Below are 16,525 nucleotides of genomic sequence, written 5' to 3'. Positions count from 1 at the left end.
AGGTGAAAGCACGGATAGGAAAGGCACAGACTGCATTCACATCTTTGAACAGATCAGAGTTTGGAGAACTAGAGATATCTCCCTTCGACTAAAGCTAAGACTTTTCAACTCAAACGTGAATTCTGTCCTACTGTATGGATGTGAAACTTGGAATGCATCACAGGCATGTATAGGAGGGTAAAGAGTTTCGTAAACAAGTGCATGCGTAAGCTACTGAGAATAAAATGGATGGATAGAAGACTTAAAAATGAAGAAGTATGGAAAAGAACACAGCAGAAACCAGTGGGAGAGGAAATAGGAAGAAGACGATGGAGGTGGATTGGACACACCCTTAGAAAGAATGACTCCACTACTATATCGAATAAAATATTGGACTGGATCCTTTAGGGCAGAAGATCAAGGAGAAGGCCACGAGAACATGGAGAAGAATGGGGAAGAATTAAAGAAGCTGATATACAGAGAAGTGATAAGACATGGAACGAGATAAAAAAGTTAGCTCAGGATTGAGAAGGATGGAAACTGTTTGTCTGTGGCCTATACACTGACCCAAGGTGAAAAAGGAGTAGTAGTAGTAGTACTAGTTGTTGTAGTAGTAATAGTTGTAGTAGCTGTTGTAGTAGTGGTAGTAATCATAATAATAATGATGATGATAATAAAAAAATATTTAAAAAAAAAAGAACTTTTATACAGCGCAGTATCCACTAAATGTGCTCAAAGCGCTTTACAATGGGTCCCTGGCCAACAGCAACACGTAACATGTAGAACTTGACATGTCACCTGTTAAGCGATTTTTCAATTTTTTTTTCTGACAGAGACAGTGCTGCTAACGGCCAGTTTCTCATTTTACACAGGAGTACTGTGAGTGAATGTAATTAAAAAGGCTCGAACCCAGGACCTTCTGATTCGAAAGCAAGTGTCATACCACAGGACCACATAATAAGGATGGCAATTGAAGTGGTGGTGAGTGGAGTCATGAAGTGGTGGGTTACAGATTTGTTTGCGCCGTATCATTAGACTTTAGCTGTTGCTGTAAAACAAAAAAAATTTCACCCGAGTCCGTTTTCTCAGACTCATGCATTTCCTCGAACTCAATCAAATGTCCCGATTTTTTCCCTTAATTTTATTCGTAATTTGTCCATTCCTTCCTCAAACAAATTTTTAGCTCAAACTCGAACATGGTTTCCGTGAACCAATTTCAGCCAACAAAAAACAAAACAAACCAAAACAACTATTAAAATTGGAGGTTTTAAAATATAAATATATGCACTCTGTGCTTTCAACCAATGATGATTTACAGTGAAATTTATAGTTATGCATGCCTAATTTAATTTCAATCTAGAGATTGTTTTAAGTGTGTGAAATTTTTTGGGGGATCCAAAGTTTTTTCATTTGGACATTGGTCCTGAATTTCAAGGTTCATCTAAATATAAAGGGAGGTAATTAATTAGAGTGACTCAAATTTTTACACGGCATTAAAATTCATAACAAAAGAAAATAGTTTTTATTTGCTATTATCTCACATAAGAGAAAACATATTGGTACGTGGTATATCTTAAAGAAGTAGACATTTTTCTTCTGTTGATGTATCTCATGCCTTTATTGACTAAATTGAGGAACAGCAGCGGACTGCCAAACAGTATGAAAGTTACTTGTTATAAATCCGCACCAAAAATATTTCAGATATTTATTTCACATAAACATTAATTCGCAGTTGCTGCACCAATGTTCAAGCTCAGAGAGCGTATTTTGAAATGTTAAACAAATGGGTCTGGATTTTTTTCCTCTATTGACTTTTTAATCTCTCTCTCTCTCTCTCTCTCTCTCTCTCTCTCTCTCTCTCTCTCTCTCTCTCTCTCTCTCTCTCTCTCTCTCTCTCTCTCTCTCTCTCTCTCTCTCTTTGACTTTCTTACTATTTCTCTTTTCTTCTTTTTTTTGGGATATATTTTGATATAGAATTCATAAGATCAAGACATAAATTATTCTGGTAGAGAAGTCTTCCCTTACACTTTGCTTGAGTTTGATCGATAGACCGAGACATTTTCCTCCTTTTTGACAAATTGCTATTATCATCACTGAATAAAAAACACTCACCAAAACCACTAGATCGACATCTCTACCAACACTACTATTACAACCACCACCACATCATCATCCCTATCACCACTACTACTACAAATAACACCACATCATCCCTACCACCACTACTACAGCAACTACCACTACATCATCATCCCAACTATTGGTGGTTGTTATAACCACCAAATGTTGTAATTACCCTTTCAACTTTTGAAATTCCACCGAGTCGTGTCAGAAATTGCTGTGAGACAAATTTTGGATCACATCTCAGTAAATTTGAGTGAAAATCAAATTTATAGTTTATGGTCGCATGGATGGGTCATGATCTTCACGATGAAAAATTTCCTCCTTTTTTGTGACCAGTCATTCTCACCCCTGAGCACATCATCATTAGCCATCATCAAACTTTTTAATTTAGAAATTGGTAAGCCATTCTTTATCATAATGATCTGGAAAAATATTTCCTCCACTTTTGTAAAATGGTTATTCTCATATATATGCATTCTTATTTATGTGTCATGTACCTAAGCAATAATAGAAACTATTAACCAAGCGAGGGAGGATACCCCATTTGCAGCAAGCAGATTCATTACTACTAAGTACATACTAACTCTAGCACTATTGTGACCATATTATTCTCTTGATATCAGATGTTTTACTTTCTTATAAGACAATACTATTGCGTGACTTACTGTTCCTGAAATTTGAGGTTTTATCTTTAAAATTGGAAATTGAGGGTAGGCATGCCTGTGTACAACACAGCAAGCCTTCCATTAATGCTCCATGTTAATTGAATTGATTTGTTGCCTACTCGCTTGACTTCAATTGAATCCAGAAGTAGATTGAATACAAAGTGTACTAGAGTGTTTCTTTAAATCTTAGGTAAATCACAAAATTGATTTTCCAGGATTTTGGTAACTAACAATGTTTGTTCTCTAATACGTTTTACCATGAAAATAGATTATTGGTAGGTATGTACTAGCTGCATTTCACACACACAAACACACCCACCCTCACACATACAATCTCTTTCCTCCTTCTCCTGCTTTCTCCCCCCTCCAACATATTCCGTCATTCTCTCTTTTCAAATTGAAAATTCATAACTGAGGCGAATTCCCTTATGAGATGAGAGGTTCATACTATAATAATTAAAATTATATTTTTATAAAACATGAATACTCTACCAAGAGCCTAGCTTAAAACATAACCACCCCTTTTTCTTTCTCATAACAAATTGTAGTGTAAACAGTGCTTAAATGTGTGATCTCAACTGATCTTGGCTACTCACACGAGTAACGATAAATGGACTATACAGATTGTCACACTTGTATGCCATCACCATGTCATGTTATGCTGGTAACAAGTAATGTCTTTATGCTATGCAATCTAAAGACCTTTTTTCCACGTGCAAAATTTAGATAATTAATTACAAATAAATGCCAGGGATTCTCTTGTTTAAAAGAAACAACTGAAGAAGAGATTTCTAAAATAATTTGTTCATCTCCCTCGAAGTCATGTGATTTAGATCCTTTACCAACTAATGTTTTGAAATTATGTCTTCCTCAGTTGTTACCTTGTATAACTCATATTATAAATCAGTCACTTATCTCAGGACAAGTCCCAGATATCTATAAACATGCAGTTGTAAAGCCTCTGATAAAAAAGCAAAACCTCGATGTAAATGACCTTAGAAACTACCGTCCCGTCTCAAATCTACCATTTCTTTCTAAAATCCTTGAAAAAGTTGTATTCAGACGCCTTTCACAACATCTCCAAGAAAACAATCTATGGGAAAAATTTCAGTCAGCTTATCATTCTTACCACAGCACAGAAACTGCTCTGTGCTGTGTTGCGAGTGATTTGCTTGATGTTTTAGATAAAGGTTCTGTTTCTCTTCTGACATTGTTAGACCTTTCGGCAGCTTTTGACACTATTGACCACGGCATTCTCATTAAACGACTTAATATAACTTTTGGCTTGTCTGGGACTGTCTTGCAGTGGTTTGAATCTTATTTAGATGACAGAAAGCAACAGGTTATGATTTTAGATAAACTTTCTCGTCAACATACATTGTCTTTTGGTGTTCCCCAAGGCTCTGTTTTGGGTTCGATTCTTTTTGTTTTGTATACTTCTCCATTATCTAATGTCATCACTGTGCTATCATCTCTATGCAGATGATACGCAACTTTATGCACTGATAAAACTAAAAATCTCGAAATTATTGTGAAACGTGTGGAAGAATGTGTGACGGATGTAAAAGAGTGGATGAATGCAAACAAGTTGAAAATGAATGGGTCAAAAACAGAAGTGATGATTGTGGGAAATAGAGGGCAGTTGAAGGTGAATGATGGTCTTGAGGTGTTGATTGGGGGTGCAAAGATCAAAGTTTCAAAGACTGTGAAAAATTTGGGTGTCTATTTTGATTCAGAAATGAGAATGTCAGCTCACATTTCTGCTCTCTGTAAATCTTTATACTTTCAATTGAAGAAAATCAGTTCGATCCGTCAGTATATTACAATTGGAACATGTAAAACATTGGTTGTCTCCCTCATTTTTTCGAAACTATATTATTGTAACTCCCTGCTTGTCAACTTGCCTCAGGCTTCTATAAAACAATTACAATTCCTGCAAAACAGTGCAGCAAGATTACTTTTTGGCAAACGAAAATTTGATCAGGCAACCCCCTTGTTGGCCTCTCTCCATTGGTTGCCCATTGAAAAGCGCACATATTACAAAGCAGTGTGTCTTGTTTATAAGTGTTTGACTGGTATAGCACCGGCATATCTCACAGATCACGTGGTCATGTGTAAATTTGAAAATTACACGTTAAGATCATGTAATGACCAAATGAAAATTTTGGAAAAAAGATCAAGAACAAAATTTGGTGATAGATCGTTTGCTTGTTTCAGGCCCAAGATTTGGAATGAACTACCACGTGGTCTGAGGGAGTGTAAGTCTTTACCTGCCTTTGAAAAGAATCTCAAGATACATCTTTACTGTATTTGCTTTTATTGACACTATGAATCCTTAATTTGGCTATGAATTCTGTTTTTTTTTTTTCTAATAATTTATATTGTAAAATGCCCAGAGCTTGTGTCTTACACGAGAATGAGCGCTGTATAAATGTGTATTATTATTATTATTATTATTATGATTATTATCATGTTTTATTTTCAGTGTTCGCCAAAGATTTTTATTGCTCTGAGATACCTGGCAAACCAGAAGATGTTTTCATGTTAAGAAAAGTCTACTGGAAGCTGCTCACCGTAAATAGAGGACAACAATTTTATGCTCATAATACAACTTGTGAATTCGTGATTGAAACCATCCCCAGTCATCGCATCAAACTGACAGTTGAAACATCAGAGCTCCACATACCACAACCGTATGCCAAATCATATTGTGAAGGCTATGATCATGTGGATATACTAGATGGTAGGTTGATAAATGACAATAAACTAAATAAGATTCCTTTTTTCCCTGTCGGCCTTTAATATGATTTTGATTTGTGCAAGCAGGATGTGGATATAATGTGGATTTTGATGAGTGATAATAATAATAATAATAGTAGTAGTAATAATAATAATAATAATAATAATAATAATAATAACGACTGATTCACTTGACTTAAGGCCTTTCACTTCCTAATCATCTAATTGGGATGCCTCAGCTACCTCTCTAATCATCTGTGTAAAATACTTCAACAGTTCACGATGTTTTGCTGTGGATGCTAATTTCATAAGGTCTTCCTTTGATTTTAATTCTTTGCTATTTTGAAGGCGTTTTAGGTCTCTAGTCAGGGCAGTGTGAATTGACGTGGGTGGTCTGCCTTTATATTTCTTGTGTCCAGTTGAAAAAAGTATTCATGGCTTTATTAGCTGGTATATTTTCATCTCTTCTTAGTATATTCCCAAAAAGCTCCAGGATTTGAATGGATAAAAGGTCTTTCATTGCATTTTTCATAGTGTTTTATTGCTTATTTTTGTGGGGTATCACATATTCAGGGCTCTTTTCGGTTGCTTTCTATTGAATTTGTCTACTCTTTGCTCTTTGGTTCCAGTCAGTGCCCATGTTCCACAGTTATATAGTAAGCCCAGATTTTACAAGGGTTAAAACAATTTGATTTTAGTGTTTATTTTTCTTTTATGTTTTCTAATCCATGTATGTAATAATTTATTTAGTGCAATCGTCGATAAACTTTTTCTTCTTTCTACGTCTTTCTTGTCTCCTATTAATGATCCTACTTGCTCTTCATCCATCTTTCTTCCTTGACAGTAATGTTACATCTGTTTTGTCAGTATTAACGTACAGTTGGTGTTTTTGTAAGGCTTTTTGGATGTCTTTTTCACTTTCTAGTTTGAGGCCAATAAAATCAGTGTCGTCTGCAAATGCAATTTCCATGGTGAGTTCGTTTTCAACACGTAATTTGGCTGAAGTTACAGATTTACGCACATCTTTTAAAGCATTTTCTAGGTAAATGGTAAATAAAACAGGGCTCAAGCTGCCTCCTTGTGGCGTACCAATTTTGCTAAGGAATGATCGGTTATTTTAGTTGTTATCCAGGTTTCACTTATAAGGAATCGTATTGATCTAACTTCATCTTCTTTCATTATCTTTAACAAGGATTGGTGATTGATGGTATTGAAGGAGGCAGACATATCTATTCCATTTATAATTATTTCTATTTTTTCTGAAAGGGTTTGGCAGCAAACCATTTGTCGGTCCAAACTTCATCTGCAGTACTTCTCTCTGTCCTGAATCCGCTTTGACTATGTGACAAATAATTTTCAACAATCGGTCTAATTCTATTCAGTGTGATCAGGGAGAGCGATTTTCTAATTGCATTAAGCAGCGTAATTGGTCTCAAATTATTGGAGGTCCTTTTGGTTTTCCTGGCTTTTGTATTGATATCAGCTCCCCTTTATTAATATCTAGGTTCTGGTGATGTTTGAAAGTCTGATTGAAAATGTTCGCTATGTGTTCATCTAATAAGGGTCGTCCGGGTTTTAGCCAAAACACTTTCTATTACAGATCCATAAAATAATGTACAGAGTGTTTTGTCAATGTTGAGTGGGGACAATTTCCGTAAAATGTACATTCTTTGATTAATTTTACTATTGATATAACTGGTATGTATGTCCCACCGTAATTTGTTGTCCTTGGTGACTCCTAGATATTTGTATTCTACTACTTGCTCTACTTTTTACTTTTTAATAGTGATGTGGTCTTTTATATTTCTAAAGTCTATAATTAATTCTTTGGTCTTACTTAAATTCAATTCAAGGTGGTTATTGTCGCACCAGGAGACAAATTTATTTATTTCTTCCTTATAATTTATTTTTGTCATTTTTAGTATGCCTTTGTATTTATAGTTATGTTGTTGGAGACATCTCCTCTTACTTGTATATATTGTATTCTATTTGTAAGGAAGTCTAGCAACCAGGAGATGATATAAGGATTAATTTTAAAAATAGAAAGTTTATGAGCAAGGAGTAGGGGCTGAATCGTAATTAATCCTTGTAGAGTAGTATCGTCAGCAAATTTTAAAAGGGGTATGTTTAGATCTGCGCTTTTACAGTCGTTTGTATTAAGTATAAAAAGCATGGAAGAGATTACACAGCCCTGCGGAGCACCAGTATTTACAGTTATATTATTGGAGACATCTCCTCTTCCTTGTATATATTGTATTCTATTTGTAAGGAAGTCTAGCACCCAGGAGATGATATAAGGATTAATTTTTAAAGTAGAAAGTTTATGAGCAAGGAGGTGGGGCTGACTCATATTAAAGGCGGTCGAAAAATCAACAAAAAGAATTCTGCAGTAGCTTCTATGCGTTTCTAAATGTTTGAAGATATTATTTGTAAAAACAAGGATAGCATCTTCTACACTGCGCTTACTTTGGTAGGTAAATTGATAAGGGTCTAAACATGGATATCGATTCTGAAGTGATTGTAGAAAAGTCTGTCTTTAGTTTAAACCAAAGTCTAGGCTTTATTCAACATAAGACGGCATTCCAAACAGAGAGAAAAGCTGGCCGAAGCATTTGATGATTGTTGCAGCACTCATATCGGCACACGGAAAAGCGAAATATTCTCTCATGAGGAGTTTCATTAGTGGAAGTGCACAAAAGAGACCTTAGGGAATGAAGGGAATCAGGAAGAACGAGTTCCGACTGGTGAATCTCCAGACCACGAGACTTCAGTGCAAGCATTATTGTCTTCCAGAATGTTCCATTCAGTCGCTCCACTTGTCCATTACCTCTCGGGTTATTTGGAGTAGTCCGGCTAGTAGCTGTAACTATAACTAATGTTGCTCATAACATACTCCTATCATATGTATCTAATCACTTCATTATCATTGTTACTCTCAGTATGTTTAGATTCACTACACCCTCTTCCTGTTCCACCCTTCGATATTAAAGTCAGTCTGCTAGCTTGACAACTCTGCGTCCAGTGTCTTATATTTCTAACATAAGAAGCCTTATTCACATGGTAGCAGCGGTGGTGAACTAATCTTTGATTTTACAATTATGAACTACAAGTCTAGCTTGTTTGTAGCTCCATTTCGCCCGTGCCGTAAGTAAAAACTTATCTCTGAGTTCACCGTAACGAAAAGACACCATCTTTGATACTCCCATATCGATTCTTCAAATTCGATATATCGATTCCTCGAATTCGATCTAATCAACTGTAAACAATGGCTTCTGCACCTGCATCAACCTCTTCTGCTGGTCTTCACAATGTTGCTACGGCTACCAACATTGTTCCTCCTCCCCCTCTCAATCTTTCAACTTCTCCACTGGACAATTGGAAGCTATTCAAGCAAACTTGGGAGAATTACTCCATAATAACAGACCTCAACAGCAAAGAAGAACAATTTAAAAAATCAATGTTTCTCCACTGCATTGGAAATGACGCCTTACGTCTGATAAACACCTTCACTTTCACTGATGATGACACTCTCGCACATATTATTGATACCCTTAACACTCATTTCGTGGGAGCAGTCAATGAAACGTATGAACGCTATATTTTCAACCAACGATCACAAAAAGAAGGTGAAAGCATCGATTTGTTCGTCACAGATTTGAAAATTCTTGCAAAAACTTGTAACTTCTGCAACTGCATGCATGATTCAATCCTCCGTGATAGAATTGTTTTAGGCATCAGAAACGCATCAACACGCAAAAGATTACTACAAGAGAAGAAACTTACTCTCGATAGATGTATTGACATTTGCAAGGCTAGCGAATCTAGTGAGACTCAATCAAGGGTCATAAATCTTCCTGACTCCCTACACAAACTGTCCTTCAAGTCTAACAACTCACACAAATTGAAACAACGTACCTTGCCTAATTCTAAAAATCAACGACCTCCTTTCAGCAAACCACCGTCCTCAATGCCATTTCGTCCTCCAACCAGGCCTCCAACTTCTACTCAAACTCCTCGCAAATGTAAATTCTGTGCCTTAACTCACATTTTGCGCAAAGAATTATGTCCAGCCTATGGGAAAACATGTGGGCAATGTCGTCAACCTAACCATTTTCGAGTGTGTTGCCCCTCTGCAAATCGCACTCATCTGCTAGAAACAAACGCTGACAATGACTATGATCATCACAATGAAGAATATCTTCTTACCCTTGGCAATGATAAAAAAGCCGTTTTCATAAACCTCTTAATGGACACAAAAACAATTGCATTTCAAATAGATTCTGGATCCTCAGTTGACGTTATTCCTCAACGTTTCCTAAAACCCAGCGACAAAATCTCTCCTTGCCTTAAAACAGTAAAATCTTACACAAACCAACCCCTTGAAGTGTTAGGACAAATCTGTAAAACTCTCACCAACCCCAATGATTCCAAATCGTTCAAGACAACGATGCTAGTCGAGAATACTACTCTTTCTCCCATCCTTGGGAAACAAACCAGTGAAAGGATGGGAGTATTAAAAATAGATTATGAGAACTTTGAACACATTTTCTCGCTTACATCCCCTGCTGAGAAAATCATAAGTGAATTTGATGACATTTTTGAAACCAACATTGGCTGTTTGCCCAATACTGTCAAACTTACATTAAGAAATGACGTCACCCCGGTTAATTCAAAACCCGCTAGACTCCCAATCGCTCTCAGAGACAAAGTAAAAATTGAACTTCAGCGTCTCACAACTCTCAATGTCATTGAACCTGTAAATACACCCACTGATTGGTGTAGCAGAATGGTCATTGCTACAAAACGCTCCGGTGATCTACGGATATGCATAGATCCAAAACCACTAAACAACTCACTCGTCAAAGAAACATATCAACTACCAGTTCTCGATGAAATATTGCCACATTTGCAACAAGCACGTCTTTACTCGAAACTTGACGTAAAAAGCGCATTCTGGCACTGTAAACTTGATAAGGATTCCAGCTCACTGACAACTATGGCTACACCTTTTGGCCAGTATAAATGGAATCGCTTACCCTTTGGCCTATGTGTCTCCAGCGAAATTTTTCAAAAACATTTATCAAGCGCTCTATCCGACTTGCCTGGTGTCTTCTATGCCATTGATGACATTATTGTCACAGGATCTGGTTCTACTGACAATGAAGCTGCTTTGGACCATAACAAAAATCTCATCGCATTGCTCACCAGATGTAGACAAATGAATATTGCCCTAAATAAAGAAAAACTTGATCTCTGCAAAAACAAAATTTCATTTCTTGGCCACATCATTTCCACTGATGGTCTACAACCTGACCCTGAAAAAGTGAAAGCCATTCTGGAAATGTCACCCCCTGATAGTGTAAAAGGAGTACAACGACTCGTCGGTTTCATTAACTATCTGGCAAAATTTCTGCCCAATCTTTCAACAGTAATCCAACCAATTCGTCAATTACTGCAAAAGAACATTAATTTTCAGTGGGGTACTGCTCAAAAAACTGCTTTCGAAACTATCAAACGCTTGATTACGAATGCACCTGTCCTTGGTTATTTCTCCTCGCAGAAAAGCATCGTAATCCAATGTGACTCGTCTGAGCATGGTCTTGGTGCTGCACTCCTCCAAAATGACCGACCAATCGCTTATGCCTCTCGCGCTCTCACAGATACAGAAAAGCGTTACTCCCAAATCGAGAAAGAAACACTTGCCATTATTTTTTTCGTTAAAGAAATTCCACCAATACATCTTTGGTAAAAAGGTACTTATACACTCTGACCACAAACCCCTTGAATCAATCATCAAAAAACCTCTTTCTTCAATGCCTCGCCGACTTCAAGGCATGATGCTCAGGATCCTTGAACACAACGTTGAAATTGCATATAAGAAAGGCTCCACAATGTTCCTTGCTGACACACTCTCTAGATCTCACCTATCCGATAATTCTGGTTACGAAGAATTCGAACAAATTAATTATGCAAATGAAGCTTCCGTTAGACCTGAACGCCTAATAAAATTTCAACAAGAAACTGATCTAGATCCAAACCTAGCTCTCTTAAAAACCTTCATTCAAAATGGTTGGCCAAATAATTCAGACATTCCACAACCTCTAAAACCATACTTTAACTTCAAACATGCCCTCTCAATCTCTGATGGCATCATCTTCAAAGACCATCAACTAGTTGTACCAACTACCTGCAGGAAGGAAATGAAAGAAGCACTCCATTCCTCTCATCGTGCCACTGATGCTTGTTTGAGAAGAGCTCGGGAAACCCTTTTTTGGCCGTCAATGAACTCCGAAATAAAGGACTTCATAAATAATTGCAAAGGATGTCAAATCTATGCCCAAAGAAACCCAAGAGAACCATTAATTCCTCACGAAATTGCAACTTATGCTTGGGAAAAGATTGGATTGGACATTTTTTACTTCTCCAACAAAACGTACATAGTACTTGTTGATTATCTTACTGATTTCTTTGAAATCGAGAAACTGGAAAATGAAGCATCAGATACAGTAATAAAGACTCTGAAAACTCAGTTTGCTCGCTACGGTATCCCAAATACAGTTATCTCTGACAATGGACCCTGTTTCTCTTCACAAACGTTTAAGGAATTCTCCATGGCTTATGATTTCAATCACCAGTTCAGTTCTCCGTACCATCCTCAATCAAACGGAAAAGCTGAAAACGCAGTAAAGCAAGCCAAAACTTTATTGAGAAAATCCCTTGAAACCAGATCTGATCCATTCTTAGGACTTCTTGAAGTAAGAAACACTCCTGACTCAACAACTGGTTTAAGTCCTGCCCAAAAATTCCTCTGCAGAAAACTCAGATCGGTTGTTCCATCAACACAACGTTCTCTCCAACAAAGAACCTCCAGTTACCCTACAATCATCCAACAAAAACAATCTAATGCGGAAAAACAAAAACATTATTATGATCGACAAACTAAGTCCCTCCCCACTTTCAAACCAGACACCAAAGTCTTCATTCAACCCATCAATCTTCGAGATCGTAAATGGACACCCGGTATTATTATTAAAACGATTGATCCTGTATCCCGATCATACCTGGTCAAAACACCCCATGGAACTGTTGTTCGAAACCGCACTCAACTCAGAATTAGACATATGAATATGAACGATGTTAATGAGACCATGTCTGATATTGATTACCCTTTAGGCTCAAACTCTACCACACACACTCCTCAAAACACCACTACCACCAACCACAACCCACCTCCCATTGCCTTCACTTCTTCGACCGCTCAAACCCGAACACCTACCAACCTGAGAATCTCACCATCCAAAATCCCCATTCGTACCTCTTCTCGTGGTAGAATCATTAAAACCCCGATGCATTATTCCCCATAATTTTTTTTTCTCATTTCAATTTTCAGATGCTATACTATATTATATATGTACAACTAGATGTAAATGATACATCCTTTTCTCATCTTCATGATTCATATTCCATTCTAACAACATTTCTTTAACTTTAACCAATCAGTATCTACTTTAAATCTCATATAATGATTTCCCTTTGTTGTACGTTCAATTTCTTAAGTGTAAAACAGTAACCTTATTTTTGATTTCTTTTATTAAATAAGAATTATAATATTAGGTCATAATCCTGATATTCATTTCTATGATTTGTTTCCAAGTTTCAAAATAACATTTTACTTTCATTTTAATCCTAATTTGTCTCAAGCTCAGCTATTCCTATAATGACAACTTTACCACTTATAACAGATTTTAAGTTGTAAACCATCCTATATCTAAATGTTGGTTAAAGATAATTCACTACACTATCCACTTAAATCATTGTCCCCAACTTGAACTCAATTAGATTTGTTTTAATATCCTAAATTTCGTTTCATTCATTTCAAACCCAAAAGGGAAAGGATGTAACTATAACTAATGTTGCTCATAACATACTCCTATCATATGTATCTAATCACTTCATTATCATTGTTACTCTCAGTATGTTTAGATTCACTACACCCTCTTCCTGTTCCACCCTTCGATATTAAAGTCAGTCTGCTAGCTTGACAACTCTGCGTCCAGTGTCTTATATTTCTAACATAAGAAGCCTTATTCACAGTAGCTACACCCTTCCTATGTAAAAAGTCCTTGAGTTCGGCGGACATGAAGTTAGTCCCTCTATCAGAGTGCACATAAGATGGCATTCCAAACAGAGAGAAAAGCTGGCCGAAGCATTTGATGATTGTTGCGGCACTCATATCGGCACACAGAAAAGCAAACGGAAAGCGAGAGTATTCGTCAATCACTGTTAAAAGGTATTTATTTCTTGAAGAAGAGGGCAGAGGACCCTTGAAGTCCACACTCAGGCGCTCAAAGGGCTGAGTAGCTTTGATCAGATTAGGATTTGACTGTTTGTAGAAGGAAGGCTTCAGTTCACAGCAGATTTTACAGTTTGCACAAACCTTCTTCACTTCATCAAGCGAGTAAGGCAGGTTCTTGGATTTGACGAAATGTATCATCCTCGTAACCCCAGGATGGGATAATGAGTCATGGAGATTTTGAAGTGTCTCAGGATCAGAATGAGTTGTAGAACAATAGCCTCTGGAAAGAGCGTCTGCTGCATGATTGTCTTTGCCTGGTCTGTAGACAACATCGTAGCTGTAGCACGACAGTTCGATTCTCCATCTTTGGATTTTGTCATTCTTCACCTTCCTTTTCTGAGAGTTATTGTACATGAAGGCAACACTTTTCTGGTCAATTACAAGTTTGAAATGCTTCCCAAGTAAGTAGTGTTTCCATTTACGGAGAGCCTCCACAATGGCATATGCCTCTTTCTCTACAGAGGAATGCCTCCTTTCACATTTTATTCAGAGTTCTGGAAAAGAAAGCAACTGGTCTCCCATTCTGATTTAGCGTAGCTGCTTTTGCGATGTCCGAAGCATCTGTTGAAGAATGTTGTGATGTAGCTTTGTTCGTGCGCTTCTCTTTGTTATTATTTGATTTGAAGACAAGCCACAGATGAAAGCGTCTCGAATGAAATCGTCCCTGTTTTTGTCTGCTGAGAATTTGCATTCGTTAGCGAGAACCTTCAATCTTTGCAAGAACTGATCCATAGTCTGTCATGGCTCCTGTTTGGCAGTAGCTAGGATGTGCCGGGCAAAGATTGCATTTCCAGGTTTGACATAAGTATTTTTAAGGACTTCGACGGCTGTATCGAACGTGGTGCAATCAGTGATGTATTCGTAGAAAAAGGGATCAATGAAGTATATCAGCAAGTTGAGTTCATCAATAGCAGTTTCTTGTTGCAGTTGTAGTGATGCTAGGAAATTATTGAACGTTCGTAGCCAGTGGTTCCGTCGTTTTGAAGCATCGGGGGCGTTAGGGTCACCGTTAAACCTCTCAGGTCAAATGAATCGTTTCATGGCGGAAAACTTGAAATGTTGAATAAATTGAAGTGAGTGTAGAAGAGTCTGTCTTTAGTTTAAACCTAAGGCTAGGCTTTATCCAACATTCAAAAGAGGTACGACGAGAAGCATGATGATCTGCAACACAAGCAGAAAAGCAAACAGTTATGAAAGAAGATAAAGCAGACATAGCATAACAAAGCGGTGAAAATAATAACAAAGCAAAGTGCACGAACAAAGCTACATCACAACAGATTCATAACAAAACATTTCATGACAGTTGATGTGAGAGTGACAGGTCTCAGATCATTCATTGATTTTACTTTGTCTTTTTTGGGGACAGGAATGATTTCTGAAGTTTTCCAAATACGAGGGATGGAAGAGCATGAAAAAGTCATATAAGTATAAATGTAGCAGTTCAGCACAGGTTTTCGAAATTTTACCTTTTATACTGTCCAGTCCAGCCACCTTCCTTTCTTTCAGTCTAGAAAACATATATTTTGTCTCACGCTCACTAAATTCATCCTCGCATTCATCATTCATACACTCTGTAAGTAATTTTTTAGTTTGTTCAATTTCGTATTCATTATTGGTAGAATCAAAACGGGTGTAAAATTTGTTCAGCTCATTTAAATCGATATTGTCGGGTACTTTAGATTTGCTTTCATTGTAATTGATAATTGTTTTCATGCCTTTCCCAGTTGTTTTAATGTCGCCTGATTGGAAACTTCTCTCTCCTTTTGTTTTGTAACGTTCCTTACATTTAATAATTTCCTCTCTGATTTCTCTTTGTTTCGTTTTCAGTTCATCTTTGGTACCATGTATAAATATATACTTTTTCTCATTTAAAATGGATTTCAGTTCTTTTGTTATCCATGGTTTGTTATTTGGATAACATTTAACTTCTTTTCTTTCACACACTTGTTGCTCACAAAACTAATATACTTAGACACACAATCATTAACTATATAAAAACATTCCAACCACTACACTCGAAGCAGCCACGCAACTCCTCACAAACACTGTCATTCATGACCTGAACACACTTCACCACAGGCTTAAAACGTTTGATGACAGGGCGATATATAGGTAATAATAACAGCATGTTCTGATCTGATGAAATGAGTGGAGCTCTTGGAAAACATGTATAGGACTTGTCTACGTTACAGAAATATAGGTTGAGGGTTGATTTGTCACGAGTAAAGCACCGAACAAATTGTGAAAGACCAGGAATTATTATATTATTGCGATGTTTAAAATCACCAGTCACAATAAAAACACAGTCAGGCGATTGGCTTTTAAAATTTTCCATATGATTTATCAGAGTTTCCATGGCAACATTTGCATCGGCATTGGGGGGAATGTAAACTGTTGTAATGTTGACTTAATAAAATTCACTAGGTAAAAGTAATATGGTCGTGCACCCACAATCAAAAGTTCAATGTTGTTGTTCGAAATTGACAAGATATTATTTATATCACCCCAACATCAATTATTGTTTATGTACTCGCACACACCATCCCCCCCCCCCCCCCCGTGTGGTGTCCGGGGTCCCTCAACTGAGAGGGTCAAGAATAGCCCAACGCCAAGCCAGCGTGTCGTAAAAGGCCACTAATGGTGTGTGATTCCCCCATCTTTG

General features: G+C 37.1%; 1 protein-coding gene across 5 annotated transcripts in view; it reads left to right on the top strand.

Moving 5' to 3' along the window:
• Positions 1-16,525, top strand: part of LOC144977216 (inactive serine protease PAMR1-like) — a 114,328-nt gene that overhangs the window by 84,532 nt on the left and 13,271 nt on the right. For all 5 annotated transcript variants that reach the window (XM_078922175.1, XM_078922174.1, XM_078922173.1 and 2 more), the window contains exon 2: positions 5,254-5,511. In XM_078922175.1, coding sequence (XP_078778301.1) covers positions 5,310-5,511 — 202 coding nt within the window. In that variant the 5' untranslated portion in view covers positions 5,254-5,309. The remainder of the gene's footprint in view (positions 1-5,253; positions 5,512-16,525) is intronic.

The sequence above is a fragment of the Berghia stephanieae genome, chromosome 7 (assembly GCF_034508935.2).
Source record: "Berghia stephanieae isolate SIO BIC M18660-M18661 chromosome 7, UCSD_Bste_1.3, whole genome shotgun sequence".
NCBI classification, from domain to species: Eukaryota; Metazoa; Mollusca; class Gastropoda; order Nudibranchia; family Aeolidiidae; genus Berghia; species Berghia stephanieae.
Note: the sequence above shows the minus strand (reverse complement) of the source record. Positions and strands in the feature narration are given on the sequence as shown.